Source organism: Triplophysa rosa, linkage group LG2 (genome assembly GCF_024868665.1).
Source record: "Triplophysa rosa linkage group LG2, Trosa_1v2, whole genome shotgun sequence".
In the NCBI taxonomy this organism is placed as follows: domain Eukaryota; kingdom Metazoa; phylum Chordata; class Actinopteri; order Cypriniformes; family Nemacheilidae; genus Triplophysa; species Triplophysa rosa.
The window spans coordinates 1517337-1537440 of NC_079891.1; the positions used below are offsets into that span (position 1 = coordinate 1517337).

The window sequence follows — 20104 nt, forward strand, 5'->3', positions numbered from 1 at the left end:
GTTTGTTTTAGATGTAATGCAATGTGTATACAGGATTTAAGGTTGAAAAACGCTGTATTTTGAAACGCGCAGACTTTGTACAAAGCTCATGGCTCTGAAAAGCGAGGTGTGCTGTGATTGGCCAGTTAACCAGTGTGTAGTGATTGGTGGAATACTGCAAGTGTGTGAGGGAAATGTAACGCCTCTTACCATATTTGGAACATCAGGTTCCTCTTCAGTTGTACTGACAGGTACGCCCACCTTACTTGCGTCTACATTTGGGCGGTCTTAGTCAAATCAGACCACCAACTGATGTAGATTTGTGGGGGTGTGGCTACACGAGGCGTTTCAGGCAGGTCTGGGTGAGCATTCGCTTTTACATAGAACGACTCTTTTGTTCCCACACTTTCATTTCTGCAATTATACACGTCTAATACATGCATGAGCGACTTATAACACACCAAAGACACAGATCAACACGTGTTCACGCCATATGACCACTTACGTTTTGCTTAATTTTTCAGAAAACAACATTTAACATCTTAAGTCATCTTGCTTCTTAAGTAAATGTGTCTTGATTGAATAATGTTGACATATTTCTACTGAGAAGACTTGATAGACTTACATTTTATAACAATAAATAAACCAGAAAAAATATAAAAATGACAGTTCTGTGATCAGATGAGGAGCGGGATGTTGAACATTGATCTTTTCGTTCCTTTCCAACAGAGATCGCAGATAAAGTGTACAATCTGTACAACGGCTACACGAGTGGAAAAGAGCAGCAGACGGCGTATAACACACTGATGGAGATCTCTCCTCCTCTGCTCTATCGGGTACAACATCACTATAATTCTCACTATGAGAAGTTTGGGGATTTCGTGTGGAGAAGCGAGGATGAGCTCGGTCCCAGGTGAGTGAGAGAGAGAGAGGATCACCATCACGTCTTCACCCTTTCACCCCTCATCTCCAGCCAACCAAACTGCATCAAAAGACATTAACATAGAAATCGAAAGTCGAATGGAGGTGTATAGAGATGTAATAATAAAAGAAGTTCATCTGAAAATTTTAGAATGTATAAATGATTTTTTAAAACAGTGTAATGAAAAGATACAGTAGTTTTATAGCATTAACAGACATTTCAAGCTAACAATGTAAACAAATGAAAGTTGACTTGAAATGATGAAGCAAACCTAGGAGTGTTGGAGACGAATACCCCACGGAAATATCCGCATGAGTCGTATAAAATGAAAACATGATTCTAGAAGAGATTCAGGGTGTGACCCTAAAACAACGCCCCTCTCTCTCTTTCTTCTTCTTTCGCAGGAAGGCCCATTTAATCCTGAGACGAACGGATCGGATCAGTCTGTTCTGCAGATCTCTGCTCCGCAGCGGCTTCATCCAGAGCCGGACCGAGAGCGTGTCGTACATGTTGTGCCGCAGCGAGGACTCCAGGTCTGCCGGCACGTTATGGCACAGTTCTCTTCACGAGAGCCGACTCGTCTGCCTGGAGAAACTCGTAACAGTCCAACGCAACATCTACGGCAAGTCTAAACTGCGATGAGATGAGGGGACGTCGGGACTCGGACTTCTCGGCGCTCTCCGGCTCGGCTGTTCTTTTTCTAAATCCAAACCTATGACTTTGAGAGACGTGTTCTCCATCCGGAGAGGAAGGTTTTCTCCATTGATTTCTCTCGTCGATCTCAGCTGAGCTTTTCGAGACTGAATGTAAGAATTTAACTGCATGATGGTGCTGCAGAACTCCAAACCAGGATTTTATCGACCCTTCAGTTGAAAACATATCTCTCGGGAATATCTAGCCAAGACGAGGACGCGATAGCTGGTTTGCCTTCTTTTTTATTCAACCTTTCTGGACGGCACGTCTGCTCACGTTTTGGCATTTTTTGACAACTTATGAATTTCATCGAGCTCGGGAAATGTTTTTAAGAACTATAACGCTTATAATCTTTAGTCAGAAGAATGTTATAAAAGCAGCTGTTGTTGGCCGATGAGACTGGTAGATTTCACCAAAGCGAATGGTGTTTGGCACTGGATAGCCAAATATGAGAAAACTTTGTTCTGTACAGGATGATGATGTGGGAAGAGTGCGTGTTGTTGACAAGAATTGAACAGCAAGAGTCTCAACACATCGTTTTCAGTCATTTGAATCATTCATATTATATTCATTAGTCTATTGTAAATACAATTGTAAATGCAGTATGTAATAATACGTCAATATGATTGTTTTGGGGGGGCTGGGGGTGGAGGGGGTCTAATAAATATGTATATACAATCTCAAGAGTCTTTCTCTCTGATATGTAAAGTGCTCAAGCAAATCGATACAAAAAAAACTACAATGATGTAACACAAAACACACAGAAAAATCATCAAAATCACTTTAATATATCTATTATTTTGGAATAAAAGAGTCAGAAATGTCACGAATTGAGCTCAGATTTGTCAAGTCTGCAATCAAAAGTCAATATTATTAAAGATCCTCGAACATTTCTCATCAAATTTACTCAAATCCAGATTATTTAACCTCTACAATCAAAATTCATTTACACCTCCGGACTCTTTGTGTGTTTTCACACTCATTTGAATTCTGTTTTTACTTATATGCAATTCAGGAGAAACCCCGCAGAATACGTTGATGCTCAAATGAAATACAACTGAGAATTCCATCAACTCTCCTGAGCAATGAAGGAGAAACCTCTGAGCAAAAAGATTGTTTCTAGATTTTGGTGGGTTCTTATCAGAACTAGTACTGGCCGCAGATAGACTCCTTGTCTTTGGTGACTTTAACATCCACGTAGATAACGTTACAGATGCCTTAGGAATGGCTTTCAAAGACACTCTTAACTCCATGGGCATTAGTCAACATGTGTCAGGACCCACTCACCTTCGTAATCATACTTTAGATTTAATACTGTCTTACGGTATAAATGTGGACGACGTTAAAATCCTTCAGCAGAGTGAAGACATTTCGGATCATTATCTGGTATTATGTTTGCTTCACTGGCCTACGGCTGCAAATAAAACTCATTGTTACAAATATGGTAGAACAATAACTTCAACTACCAAAGATGCGTTTCTCGATAATCTGCCCGAATTGTCTCAAATCATGAGAAATAACGTTGAAGATCTTGACATTACCACTGAAAATTTTAATTCCACCTTCTCGGTAACGCTAGACAAAGTTGCTCCACTACGTTTAAAGAAGATTAAAAATGGCAGCCCCACACCGTGGTATAATGAACACACTCAGGCTCTAAAGAAAGCGGCCCGAAAAATGGAGCGCAACTTTAAGAAAACTAAATTAGAGGTATTTCGTACAGCATGGAAGGATAGTATTCGAAAATACAGGAAAGCCCTAAAAACTTCTAGATCCGCCTACTTTTCATCACTAATAGAAGAAAACCAGCACAACCCTAGGTTTTTATTTAACACGGTGGCTAAATTAACAAAAAATAAATCGTCAGTGACTTCTGATCCTGTATATCAGCATAGCAGTGATGAATTTATGAACTACTTCACATATAAAATCCAAGATATTAGAGAAAAAATTATAACAATGCAATCAGAAGTGAAACCCGCTGAACAAACTAACTACAGCGCCCTTAAGGAGAAAATGCAATTATTTTATACCGTAGATCAAGATGAGCTGTCTAAAATTATTAGATCATCTAAATCAACAACATGCATACTAGACCCTATACCTACAAATCTACTGAAAGAGATGCTCCCAGAAATTATAGATCCTCTTCTTGGTATTATTAACTCATCTCTGACATTAGGACATGTGCCTAAAGCATATAAGGTGGCTGTTATAAGGCCCCTTGTCAAAAAACCCCAACTCGACCCTAGAGAACTAAGGAACTACAGGCCTATATCGAATCTACCTTTCATATCTAAAGTTCTGGAAAAAGTAGTTTCAACTCAATTATGCTCCTTCCTCCAAAGGAATGACATCAATGAAGAATTCCAGTCTGGATTTAGAGCATGTCACAGTACAGAGACTGCTTTGATCAGAGTTACAAATGATCTGCTATTGGCGTCTGACCGAGGTTGTATCTCGTTATTGGTGCTGCTAGACCTTAGTGCTGCATTCGATACCATTGACCACAGCACACTCCTACATAGACTCGAAAATTATGTCGGCATTAAGGGAATAGCTTTGAAATGGTTTAAATCTTATTTATCCGACCGTTTTCAATTTGTAGCAATAAACAATGAGGTGTCACGCAAATCGCAAGTCCAGTACGGTGTACCACAGGGCTCAGTCTTAGGGCCTCTGCTCTTCGCATTATACATGCTACCTCTAGGAGATATAATAAAGCGACACGGAGTTAGCTTTCACTGTTATGCTGATGATACTCAACTTTATATTTCCTCGAAGCCTCATGAAACACAGCAGTTCCATCGAATAATGGAATGCATAGTCGATATAAAAAACTGGATGAGTAACAACTTTTTATTACTGAACTCGGACAAAACGGAAGTGTTACTTATTGGACCGAAAACTGCTATAAGTAACAACCAAGAATACTGTTTAACTATTGACGGATGTTCCATAAAACCCTCGTCGTCAGCAAAGAATCTTGGCGTTCTATTCGATAGTAATCTGTCATTTGAGAGCCACGTCGCCAACACCTGTAAAATTGCGTTTTTCCATTTTAAGAATATATCTAAACTACGTCATATGCTGTCAATCTCAGATGCAGAGAAGTTAATTCATGCATTCATGACATCAAGACTAGATTACTGTAATGCACTGTTAGGTGGTTGCCCTGCAGGCTTATTACAAAAACTCCAATTGGTCCAAAACGCGGCAGCTCGAGTTCTTACACGTACAAAAAAGTATGAACATATTAGCCCGGTTCTGTCAACCTTGCACTGGTTACCTATAAAGCATCGCGTTAACTTTAAAATCTTGCTTATTACCTATAAAGCCTTACATGGTTTAGCTCCTCAGTACTTGAATGAACTCCTTTTGTATTACAGTCCTTCACGTGCATTACGCTCTCAGGCGTCCTGTCAGTTGGTAATACCTAGAATTTCAAAATCAAGTGCAGGTGGTAGATCCTTTTCCTATCTAGCGCCTAAACTTTGGAATAGTCTTCCCTGCACTGTCCGGGAGGCAGACACACTCTGTCAGTTTAAATCTAGACTAAAGACGCATCTTTTTAATCTTGCATACACTACTCTTCCATAATATAAATCTTCAGAGGGTTTAGGCTGCATTAGTTAGATCAACCGGAACCAAAAACACAACTGATGTACTTGTTGCATCAAAGAGTACAGAACAGTACTCTACTCTCAGCCAGTCTTGTCTCATTGTTCCAAGGTTACCACAGCGAGCAGGATGCAGTTCATGGCCTGACCTGATGGTAGAGCGGAGAATGGGAAGTGGGGACCTGACAAGAGCTGAGATGATAGAGCTGGATAAAGAAGGACGCGGTCTCTTGACATGTCTTCACCACAAAACTTCAAATGCTATTAGATTATTAATGATAATCTTAAACTATAATTTATTTTATTATTAAGTTTATTTATTTTATTTAGCCTTGTTGTGCAAGTTCTCTGGAGCTTGTGCAGAGGCAGCAGCTTTTGCCAGAGGGGAACTGGAATCCCCTGGTTGGGCCTGGGTTCTCCTGAGGTTTTTTTTCTCGATTAGAGTTTTGGGTTCCTCGCCACCGTTTGCATACTGTTTTTGCACTATCTGCCTGACCGGGGGGGCTGCTTTAGAATCTTAAAGTTTTACTTAATTAATATTGCATATAGGAATTTATTATCTGTTATATTTGACCTGTGCTTCTCTCTCCTTTATCCTAAATGTGTGCTCTCACTGAGCGTGTGTGTGTGTGCGTACTTGTCTGTGTACGTACGTGTGTGTGTGTGTTGTGTGTGTGTGTGTGTGCGTGCGCATCCGTGTGTGTGTGTGTCTCTGTGTCTGTGTGTGTGTGTGCGTGTTGTGTGTGTGGAGTGTTTTGTGTGTGGGTGTGTGTGTTGGTGCGTGTTGTGTGTGTGGAGTGTTTTGTGTGTGGGTGTGTCTGTCTTCTGTGTTTTCAACCTTTTCTTGTTTTTGCAGGTACAACTTTGATTGTTTTGCTTGTAGTCAATGTGTCTCATGTACAGCTGCTTTGTAACAATGAAAATTGTAAAAGCGCTATATAAATAAAGTTGAGTTGAGAGTTGAGTAGATTATTTCTTATCTTTAAAGCCACAATATGGAAGAATTTTGTTATGAAATATCCAAAAATCACTTGCACAGTGTGATATATTTCAAGCAGTTGTGTACTTGCATTATCCCAAATGTTCCCAAGAATGTGCAAATCCAGAGAAATTCCTATTTAAAATAATGGCCCGTCCCTCGTCTGCCTTGTATTTGTCGCATATCAGTGACTTAATATCCGGCGCTCCGCACTACCCTCAGTTTCCGGTTATAGAAACTACGGCAACATGCACATGCAGAAGTGGTTATACAGCATCTGTTGTTCTGTTATTATGGATCACGATTACTCTTTTGCGAGTAAAGGAAACACAAAAAAGTGTAAACGTAGGCCAAATGAGGCAAGCAGGCTTACGGACAAATGAAGAAATAAAACAAGGATTAATATCGGCGTGGCGTTTTCTAAATGGAGAGAGCTTCATGACCAACTTGGACTCGACAGAGACTCCGTTCTCGCATGTGTTTTAATAGACAGGTAAGCATATTTTTTTTATTGTACATGAAATACTCATTCACAGATTATTTGAATAGTTATGAATGCAGTTACCCTATGAAATACAGCATATGTCGCACAAAAATATGTCGCCAATAACGTTACTTGTAAATGCTGTGGGTTCATTCTAATTTACTTTTTAAACGACGACTGTATGACTGTTTGAAACACGTAACACTGTGTAGCATTACGCTACCAAATCAATTGACAAAGTCCAATATCAGTCGCGGGCTAACGTAGCATTACATTCCACGTGTCTTGCAAGCTAATTCATTATGATGACATCAAATAAAATTAATTCATTACCTCGTCCGTGAACATGATGGGCGATCTCCATACGCCTCTGGATGGTGAAAACGACATGTCCCGTAATTCCACTCTCCTACATAACGTCATTTAGCTTCGCCTTTTGTTGTTGTTTCGAAAGTGCACCATCTAGCGGTCCAAATGTTCCATATTGTGGCTTTAAATCTGCAGCTCAACATTCAGTTTTATATTTGAAATTCTCACAATTTGCTTCAAAACTCTGAAGTCAAAGTGTGTCTTCTCTTGAAAACAAACTCAAAACCAAGAGAAATGTTAGTTGTGTTTGTACTCGTACACTGAAAAAAAATAATTATATGCCTTAGTAGATTTTTTGAAAATAAATGATCAAAATATACTTAATACAATTATGTTCCTGTTTTTAACAAAAAAAGTAGTTTAAATAACGTAAAAATCTTGGGAATAAAATCTACAAATTATTGTTGTTAAGATTTTAATTATTTAAACCCATTATTTAATTATGTTAAGCCCATTTAAATTGGTCAAATTAAGTTCACATATTTATTTTGTGTTGAGACTACATCAATAATTTTTGTAGATATAACTACCTTGGCAGTTGATCTGTCGTTCCCAGCATGCTTTGCATCTGACTGCATTAGGAGATTAATTTTTCAGATTAACTCATTTTAAGTGTTTTTCAGTAAAAAGAAAGACTTGGTTTTTGTTGATTTATCTTTGAGATTTAGGAGAGTTTTGGTATTATTTTTTAGTTTGGGTTTGGTTGTTCAGAAGAGCGTTGCTAGAGTGCTAATGCCAGTACAGAGACCACCAGTCTCTTCTTACTTGACCATCTGTGTTGTAAAAAAATAGTATTTTTCAATATGAAAGTAAGTGATCCATGAAGTTTGAGGTACACATGTTTTTGTTCAGTGAATTTTTTTTGTTTACTTTAAGTAACATTTACTTGATATTTTAACAAAAACTAAATTTATTAAATAAGTAGAATTTACTTAATTCTGGTTAGTAAATTGTACTTGAATTACAGCAGCAAATTTTACTTTAAAAGATTCTTTTTGGAGGATTTTATTGAGTAAAATCTACAAGTTATTTTTTTCAGTGTATAATGAATTGAATTATGAGATGTTCATACTGTAGGTTTCATTGGCTTCATCAAAGTTGTTGACTCATCGCTGGAGGATTCTGTCAACGTGTGAATGTTTAAATAACACAGACAGGTGTTTACCAACTCTGATCACTCCACAATATAAAAATGCAATCAACAAATACATGTACAGTTATGACGCCATCTGATAGCTTTGTTCGAGAAACTGAGAATTTGATGTTTCCTGAACATCACCCGTTCACCTCACTTCTCAGATCTTAGAGAAACTTTGGCTCTCATGTGTATTGGGTTTTGGTAAGTTTATAGGCAATGTGTGGAGTCCAGTGAACTTAAATTGAATATTGCTTTAAATTCACTTGTAGTATAGTTGCAGTGCAAATGAAAAGCAGTTTACTGCCGTTACACGTATAAACTGAAAGGTTGGCCATTTTGGTCCCAAGCAGTATTGAACAAGTACACATAAGTTTACTGCTAGTACATTGCTATTGGTATACTACATTAAGTAAAATATTGAATAAATGAACACTTTGGCTCATTTGTATTTTTTTGTCGTTCCATGAGTGAAATGGCCAAATATTTCAGCAGTCATTCAAAATCATTCTAAAGTGAAAGCAACGTACAGACCTGTAAGTGTTAAACATTACCAGTGTTTATTAATGCACGATACATGGTAGAGAAATAAAGTTACTCATTCAGCATCTTTCAAATCATGATACATCAGGTACGCTTGCAATAATCCAGAGCACGTATAAATATGGCCGACAACAACAAAAGCACAAACTGTTATAAAACACAAGTGTAGTATATGTGCCCCAAAGTTCATCATGGTGAAGGCCTGACCAGAATGAAGACGGCGTTGATTCAGTGCGAGGAAAGCCAACAGATGAAAACTGGATTGAAGTGACGTTGTAGAATACAGTACAAAGTAAATGCTGTCTGAACTGAGCACGGGACAGAACATATACAGTATATACTGGACTTTGGTCGTGTTGTGAAATCGAGCAACACAAGTGTTTAACAGGCACAAACGCGGCTAATATGTGTTTCTATAAGTAAAGGACACTTGAAGAAATGCTGATGTCATGATACTGTAGTAATGCTGATGACCGCCGAGCGTTTAATTAAATCACTGTCAAAAATGAAACTCTGTAAATGTACAAGATACACTACGATCACGTCACTATTTATACATCATCATACTTCTGATGAACTGCTTCAGAATTAATTCTGATATAAAACGCCATAACAGAAATAACAGAAACGACCAGAAACTCTCAACTATTTGCTTCATATTCTGACACATGTCCAAAGTTTCCCAAAACAGGACCCCTGATGGCACACTACATCTGGCAGACGTCTATTTGACGTCTGCAATACGTCTCGGAGACATCTGCTGTCAGATGTCATATAGACATCTAGGAGACGTCTGTTAGATGTTTATGATTGAGAACGGATGTAAAACTGCTCTTTCCCAGATGTTTAGCAGATGATATTACACAGCAGATGTTTTCCAGATCTTTAGCAGACGTATTACAGACGTACGTGTGCTAGCTGGGACAGATTTCGTTCCTTCATGTGCAGCAAGATGCCAATTGAAGTGTTTACATTTTTCTATTGTAACAATACGCTTTTAAGTTGTTGAATTTATTGTTTTGACTGATGACGTGTTTGTGCCCTTGAAAGCTTGAGCAATAACAGATAAAGAACGTAAGAGCCCCCATAACCAAAGAATCACTTCTTTTCAACATGTATAACACCATTGCACAAATAACTTACATGAACAATAAAACAATAAAAATATAACTTAAAAAAGTATAACGCTCTCAATAAATAGTTCTACTATGTACACCGGTATATGTCGCTAATAGACGTGGAACAATAAAACACCAAAATATGGAAGCAGCAAATATTACAGGCGTATGAGGTACAGCAAGAAGAATACAGTAGAGCTTCAAACGTCCCGCTGAACGAAACAACCAACAGATTTACGCTTTGGTTGAACTGACGTTTTTAGTGTCATTGGAGTGGATTGTGGATGAAATAAGAGGTCGAGAAAAGACGAACATAAACATGAAAATAAGACTCAGGCAGTACATTTCTCAAGCCATTTGTGGGCGGGACATAGAGGAAAGAGAAGGAAGCATTGGCTGACAGGCCTGTCAATCACAAGCTGTATCAATTCGTTGGCAAGTTAACGTGAGGTTGATGCTCATTTGGCAACACACGGATGCTGATCTCTCTCTCTCTCTTTCGGTCCTTTGGGCAATAAACCTTTACATAGATTCGTGTGATAGCAACACAATACATTTGTTCTCCCAGGAATATATAACAAACCAAATATCTCATAAAACATTCTTTCTTCCCTTTCTTCTTTGGATTCCTTCATCATAATATTAATAACAACAATAAAACTTCAACCGAACTCGAAAATACACACAAGTCAAAAAACATTTGCATTAGAAAATAAACACAACATACATAGAACCGATCCGTTTCACACTGAATAACATAAATATTAAAGCCAGTTTCTATGATCCCAAAGGCGTACAGTTTGAATCCAATAAAGACATTTGACATCCGCTCTGTTTGTTGTGATAAAACCAGCGAGTGGGATCACAATAATCACAGAGGCATATATTATCAAACAGTAAAAAATGAAACCAAATACATTATTAATATTTCCCTCTAAATATTCCTGGCGTACAATAGCAGCGATCTTTAACGGGCCACTCAAAAGTGCACAACTGAGGTCAAGAACACAAACACTGTTTACTGGTACATCAGATGTGGTGTGTGTGGGGGTTTTTTTGTCTTCCATTCTTTTCTAGAAATATAAATGACAGAAATGCACCTTTGACACAACAAGCACAATAGAAACGTACGACATGATATGGACGTCTGATCTTTTTTCTTGATAACGTCTTTATATTTGAGCTATCATCCATCTACGACTGCACAAAGTGAAGCCTATTCAAATCTTAGGCAAACAATCTGTAATGCCTACACGCCAATAAAACCACCGCGAAACGTGTTTTCCGGCCCGATTTGCTCAACATTTTCTCCAGCGTTAGGCCGACAGGACCGACGTCGCGACACACGTTGAGTTGTTCTGAACAACATGAGGTTTTGGCATCGCTCGCCGACATCTCTTTCACGTGGGCCGATGGCATTGTGTGTTTTCTGCAAGCCTCGGAGGATGCCAACTTCCGCACGGCCGCTCAGATGTGCAGTTTGTGAGATTAAAGGCCTCGGAGAAGAGGTTCGATGGAGACAAATGTTCACAGTTAGTAGCCAAATATCAAGCGTAAAATATTTCTTGGTTGTTTTTGATGTCCATTAAGTGTAACGAGTACAGTTTTTTGATTATGATTTTGTCTACACACACACACACACACACACACACACATATATATATATTTATATCAAGTCCTTGTGGTTATTCTAAAGCGGTGTGTTTGTTTTCAAAGCGAGTTGATGAGAGAAACGTTTTTTTGGCAGCTCTGGGACACCAGCGATTGTGCCCAAAGCATTTTAAGTTAAGTTTGGAAGGGGCCAGAAACACTAAAGGTGGTCGAAAAGTTGGCACATGGACGATAATACACGGAAAGAAAAGTGTTTCTGACTGGCAATAAATTCACTGAGATCATGAAACTTTCTCTGATGTTAGATTGACGCTTTTACAATACGCCGTCCCCATTTAACCCGCTCGCTTCACAAACCTCTCATCATCCTTTCATTCAGTCACATTACTGATAGAAATCAAGACATTCTGCCATTTTTACTCACTCTTATGTCACTTTGGTCATACAACAGTGGCATTCATAGAGAGCATGACTGTCAATAATGAGATTTCAATGATTTAAGTGGAATTGGAGACTTGCGCTCAGATGTTTCTCCTGAGAAAAAGAAATCTGACAAATGTGTCATTAGAGTTTGAGAAGAGACGTCAACAGTGTGTCAAACTGAGCTCAGATTGGTCTCGTCTGCCATCAGAAGTCAAGATTATTGAAGATCCTCAAACATTTCTCATCACATTGACTCAGATCCAGATGATTTGACCTCAACAATCCACATTCATTTACACCTCCAGACTCTTCATGTGTCTCAACATTTACACTCCCATTTGTCAGTTTGAGACCAAGTTGAGCCTTAAATGAGACACATTGAGAAACCTGTGACAGTCGTGGTCGCTATAAACCATTTAGGGAAAATAGTTGTATCAAGTAACTCGCGGGTGAGTGAATGACGACAGAAAGTTTCATTTAAACCTCTTCTACATTCAGGAGTTTGTGTTGATATAACATACAATCATTAGCGTGATGATTTATGACGGATCGGAGGTGTACGGTGAGGTTGGATCGGAGGTAAGTGTTTAGGCAGACGGGCGTCGAGCTCCATCGCGACTGTAGATTCGTGCTGTCTGTTGTTTGACTAAATAGCAGCGATCATAGCAGCAACAACAGCAGCCGCGCTAACGTCCACCATTCCTCTCGCTTCAGAACGCTCTTCGCCCGTTTGCCAGGTTTGAGACACACCGTACGCGAGTGTGAACGCAAACGTGTCTGATTCGAATGAAACGGAATCGTGTCTGAACACAACGAAAGTTTCTCGACTGACAGTTCACATCCGGCGTAACGACACAAACATGAACTCTTCGGGCGTCTTGAGCACATGCTAAGCATGTTGAACAGGACGCGTCTGCGTACTTCGCACGAAGTGTGTTTCTGTCTGTTGTGATCCGTCTTCATATCATCCCTCATCCGCGTTCCACGACCTTCTGCAGGAGACGGGACGAGCAGACCGTCTCTCTGGAAAGACAACAATCACCTAAAAACACAAAACTCAAGCGTTTGGAGCGGGCGTTTCTTTTGGCAACTCTTCTGCTCTCTGTCATCATGTCACGTGGAGGGTTTTTTGTTGTTGAGATTTTTCATTTTTCTGCCTTTGGTCTTAATGCGAAAAAGAAAAGACAAACTGCATTCAACAGAAGCGTTCTCTCTCTCTCTCTCTCTGGTGGACGCAGGGCGAGTGATTCTGGAGCGTTCACATGCTTCATGTTTTTCGGGGGGGGGGATAATGGTTGTCGATGAGAGAATCTTCACCCACTTTGGTCCTTCCCGGGGGTCCGGATGAGTGAGAAGCAGGTAGATTGGAGTTTGGAAATGATGAAGAGCGATGATGTAAGAGGTACACCTGTGAAGCAGCAGCAGCAGAATGTGTCGTCGTGACGTCTCAACCCAGCGAGTGCAGGTGATCCTCTCTCCTGTTCTCCAGGGCGTCGGGGTCCCGGCAGGAGCAGTCTTCCCGGATATCACAGGACATGGGGAAGGGGATGACCTGGAAGGAGAAGAGAAACACAAGATGGCTTAATGTTAAACACAACCCAACTGTCAGACACTGTCAACGGATTGGAAGGGATTGAAAGAACACTTGAACGGTGTTTGACACTTGACGTCACGGCTGATGTCACGGAGTCCAGCTGCAGCCGTGTGGCGTCCCCTCGAGGACTCAGCTGCTTCTCACGGTCGCTCAAAAGCGAGACCATATGTGCTGAACAGACTGAACTCATCGTGATGTGAAATAAACCACCGTTTCCTCATGTGATACTTAGCAAATCTGCATGACTGCACAATAAACCTGCACTAAAACCAACCCAATCCTTTCTTGTTTTTCTTGTGTTATTCAAAGCACCTACATAAGCTCATTTTTTTCCTTTTGCATCCCTCTGTCCTCACATCTCACACACTTCTGAAGCTCCATGGCAGCGGGACAGTGGGTGGTAAATTTGACGTGGTTTCCTTTGCCCTTGACCTCTGGGGTGGCCGGGCCAGCTGCAACACATGTGGGGCTCATCGAGGGCGGCGGGGAATGTCAGCGTGGGGTGGAGGCCAGTCCGGCGCACATGAAAGCTCTCTGACAGGGCATGTACGTCACGGCCCGTGACCCCCCGCTTCTGAATGCATGTGTCAGACTGTGCTGAGGGGAAATAGAACGAGGACCGGACCGTTCCACAGCACATATAGCCTAATGTTGGTCTACTCCGGGGCTCTGCTACGGGCTCAACTAGACCGTGTCATAGGTTTTCGGAGAAGCAAGTATAATCTGTCTGGTTTAGAAGAGGTTCGTGGGAACTCTCCATATGCTTAAGTTAAATTTCTATCAATAAAGGAGTCAGGAGACGTCATCACTGTCAGTCTCAGCGTTAGGGGAAACCTGCTTTCACAAAACTCTCCACCTCATGTTTTTCCAGCCTTGTCTTTATTTTGCACGGCTGGCACTTCATCTCCATTGTTCCCCTTAACAGCCAGGATTAAAGCTAAGTATCTGGAAAACTGAAAAGCTCATTTGGAGATGAGGTTTTATGGCCATAAACATTGCGTGGCAAGTCTGACACACGGTGTTAATCATGTCTTGTAAAAAGGTAAGAGAAGGATGTTTTCTGCCCGCCACAATCACAGGCTGGAGGAGTTTCCCCGCTCTGCTTTATGGTGTTGGCAGTGAAATGGGTGTTATGAATGCAAACACGATCCTAATGGATCCAGGTTCGCCCTCACATGTCTTAAAAAGCCATCGAGACGCCTTGCTTGCTTGTTCAGCTTCTTCAGACTCGTTGACTTCATAATTTTTTATAATGCTATAAATGAATATCCCTTATAGATTAATATAATGCATGTACAAATATAATGTATATATGAATATCATAGAGCATATTTGATTTTGATGTAGGTGAATATGACATATAGCTGAATATAATGTAAAAATGAATATCTCCAATTGATTAATATCACATATACATGAACAAAATGTATGCATTTATATATCCTATATCAATATCACAAAGATATCATATGATAAATATAGATCATATAGATCAATATCACAAATAGACGAATATCACAAATAGAAGAATATAATGTATAGATCTATATCACTTATAGATAAATATTTCTCCTATAGATCAATATCACATATAGGCGAATGTCACGAATAGAAGAATATAACGTATGGATCTATATCGCTTATAGATAACTATATCACCTATAGATCAATATCACATATAGACAAATATCACAAATATATAGATCTATATCACTTGTAGATAAATATATCTCCTATAGATCAATATCACATATAGACAAATATCACAAATATATAGATCTATATCACTTGTAGATAAATATATCTCCTATAGATCAATATCACATATAGGCGAATGTCACGTATAGAAGAATACAACATATAGATCTATAACACATATAGATAAACATATATCATATAGATCAATATAGCATATAGATGAATATCACATATGGAAGAATATAACGTATAGATCTATATCACTTATATATATATATCTCCTATAGATCAATAACACATGCAGACGAATATCACGTAAAGATGAATATTATGTATAGACGAATATCACATGTTTAAGAAAATAATTTATGTATAAATGTCTCCTATAGATCAATGTCACATATAAAAGAATATTATGTATAGATGAAAATCATGTATAGAAGAATATAATAATATGAATCAATATCAGGTATAGATGAATATCTTAATCTGGACTAAGTACGATCATTTAGAAAACTGTACACAACTTCTGCCCCTTAGTGTGAGCCACAGTAAAAGTACGATTAAAACAGCTTCTCTCCCACCTCGACAGCTTACAATTAACAATAACTTGAAACATATCCAAGCTTCTTCTAAAGAGGAATTCCTCCTGAAGAGAAGAGAAGTGAAGGGGCGGAGTCTCACTCTCTGTGCCCAGCAGCCTCATGCCAACAGCTTGTAATGATTAGTGAAGCATCCCTCACATGACCGTACATGCAGTTCCACTCACACCTTCAAAGTCTCAGAGAGGATCAACCAGTCATCCACAACATCTTAATACACAAATCTGTCTGAAAACATGGAGCTGAGATAAAATGTGCATGGCAGGGTGAAATAACCTATGAGCAGCAGGGAAGAGCCATGGTGTCCGGGGTTAAGGGAGACTAAACAACATCCAAACACGGCCAGAGCCTGGCGGAGTCACACTGAATATCCTGAGATTCCAGGATTCCTGTCTGGGTTTATTTTCTCGTTGTGTTTTTCTTTTGTCAGTTCATTTTTACAGTTATGATAGGGTCTTTACCACGTAGACCAGTGGTTCCCAAAGTGGGTGCCGTGACAACTGGCTAGGGGTGCCGCCGAATCTCAGCTTTTTTCCAGTAACAATTAAAAATAATATTTTACATCATATATTTAAAAATATATCAAATCTTTATTCTAATGTGTTTTGTTCCAACGATTCCCACATACAGCAAATGGTTCATATCAGTCTATAAGATTTGTTTACACGTGTCATCGAGTTGTAAATGACAGACGGTTAATTTAAATGATTTGTTTCACCTCATATAATGTCCGTGGCAATGCACTTGTAATAAATTCATGCAGCTGTTTATACTTCATTTGTTGCTCATCTGGATTTCATTTGATATATGTATGTACGCATGTACATTTAGTTAAATCAGGGTTGGGGTGCCGTGGGAAAAAAACACTACAAAGGGGTGCCTTGCTTTCAAAACATTTGGGAACCACTGATGTAGACCAGTGTTTCATGCGGGAAACCTATTTTCATGAAATACGTCAGCAAAAACACATTTCCATGTTGTGGTTGCTCTGAATGTTATAACATGTATTAAAACACTCTCTTTCCTGCATGATCTGCTTCTATACAAGCAGAGATGTCAAACTCAGGTCTCTGCCATACTGGTTTGAAGATCCTGGCTTCATGTCAGGGTGGGCGAGTTAAAGCTATTAAAAATGATGAAAAACTTCACTTCCTAACAGTCGTCTGATGATGTGTGGCAGACAAACAGCTCTTTCATTTCGTCAACGCTGCTCCCAAAACATTTCAGCTGTTTTCTGGTTCCCCATCTGTTCTGGATGTACATGAAAATGAGGTGGTGAGGTCACAAGTGTTTTGAATAAAAGTCTTTTGTCAGGATGACTAGAAGCAAATTTGGAGGGATAATAAAGGGCCTCATGCTATCTGGAGCGCCCGTCTCAAGCAAACACTCAGAGAGAAGTTAAGAGTCATTTGAAATCAGAAGATCATAACCAGTCCGACTGCAGCTTATCCGAGCACTAATGCATGAACACCACTCATCTGATCTCATCTGATCCGATCTGAGCTCAGCTTGTGTTTGTGGACCTGACTGGGAAATGTATGAATGAGTTTGGGAAGTTCATTGAGAAAAGATAAAGAGACGAAAATATAGCAGACATTGAGAACAAACAGACATCATGATACTCAGGGCTCGACATTAAAGGCGGGGTGTCCTATTTCTCTTAGCCGTTGTTGATGTTCAAATCACCAAAACAAACACACCCCTACCCCCATCTTTCGCTTTCGTCAGCGCTCGGCTCGTCTAATGTCCGTCCTGTGCACCTTACTGCTGATTGGCTACAAGGTTGTTTTGGTACTCGGCCCGACTCCGTTGTCTAAAGCGTCATTCGGAAATCAGTTACTCCGCCTTTAGCGCTTGTCCGCTTGTGAAGTGAATGTTTTGTATGGGCAAGTGAGAGAGAATTTTACTTGCCCGACCGGACAAGTAACGTTAACTTGAAAAAAAATGAATAACAACAGTGCGACATATACGTAGGACAATAAGAATATGTGCATTAGACAGAGCTGCGTGTTTGTGCTCGTTTGTGTGTGACAATAATCAATGGCGCACCGCATTGAGTCCACGCGGACGCGGAATCGTGTTATTTAAATGTCATCTGGCTGTTCTGCGTGTCTGAGTGAATTATGTGCACAGTTTAACATACAACACGAGTGATGGTCGAGGATTTATCTGCGCTGCACTGTATGAGGACAAGAACTTCATCTCCAGAGTTGTTCTGAGAGTTTATTTTACGAACGTTTTACTGTTTGAGTGAAGCTATCTGCAAACACACAAAAACTTGAGTCTTCCCGAAGACCCGTCAAAATAAAAGTCCCATTAAATTGAACACTCAGAAAAAAAATACTGTAGTGTACTATAGTATGTGCTATTGAAAATTGAAGTGCCCTTGTAGTAAATTGATAAACACTGTATACTATAGTAAAGTTCAAAAACATGATAGTATCTAAGACTTTTACTGCAGTTTACTATAGTAAACACTATAGTATACTACAGTAATTTATGTGGACAAATATACCACTATTGTATAGTAAAAAAAGGAGAAACACAGAACTTAGACAAATTAAAACAAATTTAGGTAATCTAAAAATGATACGGCCCTAATTTATCCATCTGTATGTAACATGAATGTCTTTTGTCAGTTACCTGTCTATTCATAATGAACTGCAATTGCACATTTTTTTTAAATGATGACAACAGACGATTTATACTTGTGCTCCTACTGTTTGACCTGTGCTACCAAACTTTAAACCTCTCTAGCTCCAGTGCTATGTGCAAGGAAAAAAGTGAACTTACAGCCTTAACACTAATAATAATTACTGCTTGCCTTTGTTTTATAGCAGTCACAGGCCGATAACCAAATTCAGGCGGCCAAACCGGCTAGTTACAATGCTTAGAAGCAAACTTGACCAATTTAAATCCGAAACAATTATATTATAATTCAAATGAAATGTATATTTTTTTATCTTTGGACAAGTAATTTTTGTACTCAGACAAGTGAATGACAAATTTACCACAACCACAGGACAATGCTTAATGTCAAGCCCCGATACTGATGGAAGTAACGAATGAATGATAACCTTCTCACCAACTCAGTCATCTTCCCTTACAAATAAAGAAGTGTCCTATTAGAAGGCTACATAAAAATGCACTAAATACAGTTTATTTAAGTGTTTACAGTTTATTTATCACGCATAAATGTTGTACTTAATATACTAACAATATAGTTTGTATACGTTTATTCGTGGTGTCTTAAAATTGCACAGTTGTTAAGTTTTATTAAGATGTACTAAAAATCATTTTTGGTATTTTAAGTACAAAGTTAGTATGCACAAGTGGGACACTTTAGGTACATTTAAGTGTATTATAGTGCCTTTTTTTCCTTGGGTTGTTTTAATCTGAAAGTAAAAAAGTATACTTCAAGTACACTTAAAGGTATATTTTAAGTATAAAAATGAATACCTAAATAGGAGCCTAGCTGAACTTAAGCGTGAAAATGATATATAAATAGTAAACTAAAAGTATGATGTTAAGTTCACTTAAAGACAACTTATAGAGTAACTACTAAACTAGTAGTTTACAGAGAATACTTCAAAGTGTGCTTTCATTGACTAAAAGATTTGTGTACTCGAAGCTTGCGACCGTTACACTTCAAGTATACTTAAAAGTACACTTCTACTGTACAGTATAAACTACGTAGTCCGATATACTACACTTACTAGATACGTTTAAGTACACTTAACAATACTTGAACTTTTCTTAAAGGGATAGTTCATCCAAAAATGAAAATTCTGTCATCATTTACTCACGCTCCTGTTATTTCATAAATGTATGAGTTACTTTGTTCAGATGAACACAGAGGAAGATATCTGGAAGAATGTGAGTCATTTTCAGTTCCGGGACATCATTGACTATCATAATAGGAAGAATTTAATGGTAGTCAAAGGTGCCCGAGAACTCTTTGTTTTATTAAATTCTTCAAAATATCTCATTATGTGTTCACCAGAAAAAGAAAAAAAATCTTTTTTTCCTACTATGGTAGTGGATGATGTCCCAGAACTGAAAATTGCTAACATTCTTCCAAATATCTTTCATTGGAACAAAGACATTTTTACAGGTTTGAAACAAGCTGAGGGTGAGTAAACGATGACAGAATTTTCATTTTTGGATGAACTATCCTTTTAAGCATACTTGATAAGATGAAAAAGTGCACTTATTTTCCCTAAAGGTTTCCTAAAAACACGGCTAATTCCAGACTGAAGAGGTTTTGCACAGGCCGGGTTTGAGTCATGAGGACGTGAGGTGATTCTGGTATCAGTTACTGCTCGGCCAGTCAC

General features: G+C 38.9%; 2 protein-coding genes across 4 annotated transcripts in view; one reads left to right on the top strand and one right to left on the bottom strand.

Annotated features, from left to right (window-relative positions):
* The window catches only part of LOC130566894 (astrotactin-2-like), a 254631-nt gene extending 252406 nt beyond the window's left edge, over positions 1–2225 (top strand). For both annotated transcript variants that reach the window (XM_057354726.1, XM_057354717.1), the window contains 2 exons: positions 709–892; positions 1306–2225. In XM_057354726.1, coding sequence (XP_057210709.1) covers positions 709–892; positions 1306–1543 — 422 coding nt within the window. In that variant the 3' untranslated portion in view covers positions 1544–2225. The remainder of the gene's footprint in view (positions 1–708; positions 893–1305) is intronic.
* Positions 2226–8718: 6493 nt separating this feature from the next.
* The window catches only part of pappaa (pregnancy-associated plasma protein A, pappalysin 1a), a 71713-nt gene continuing 60327 nt past the window's right edge, over positions 8719–20104 (bottom strand). For both annotated transcript variants that reach the window (XM_057356328.1, XM_057356336.1), the window contains one exon: positions 8719–13428. In XM_057356328.1, coding sequence (XP_057212311.1) covers positions 13324–13428 — 105 coding nt within the window. In that variant the 3' untranslated portion in view covers positions 8719–13323. The remainder of the gene's footprint in view (positions 13429–20104) is intronic.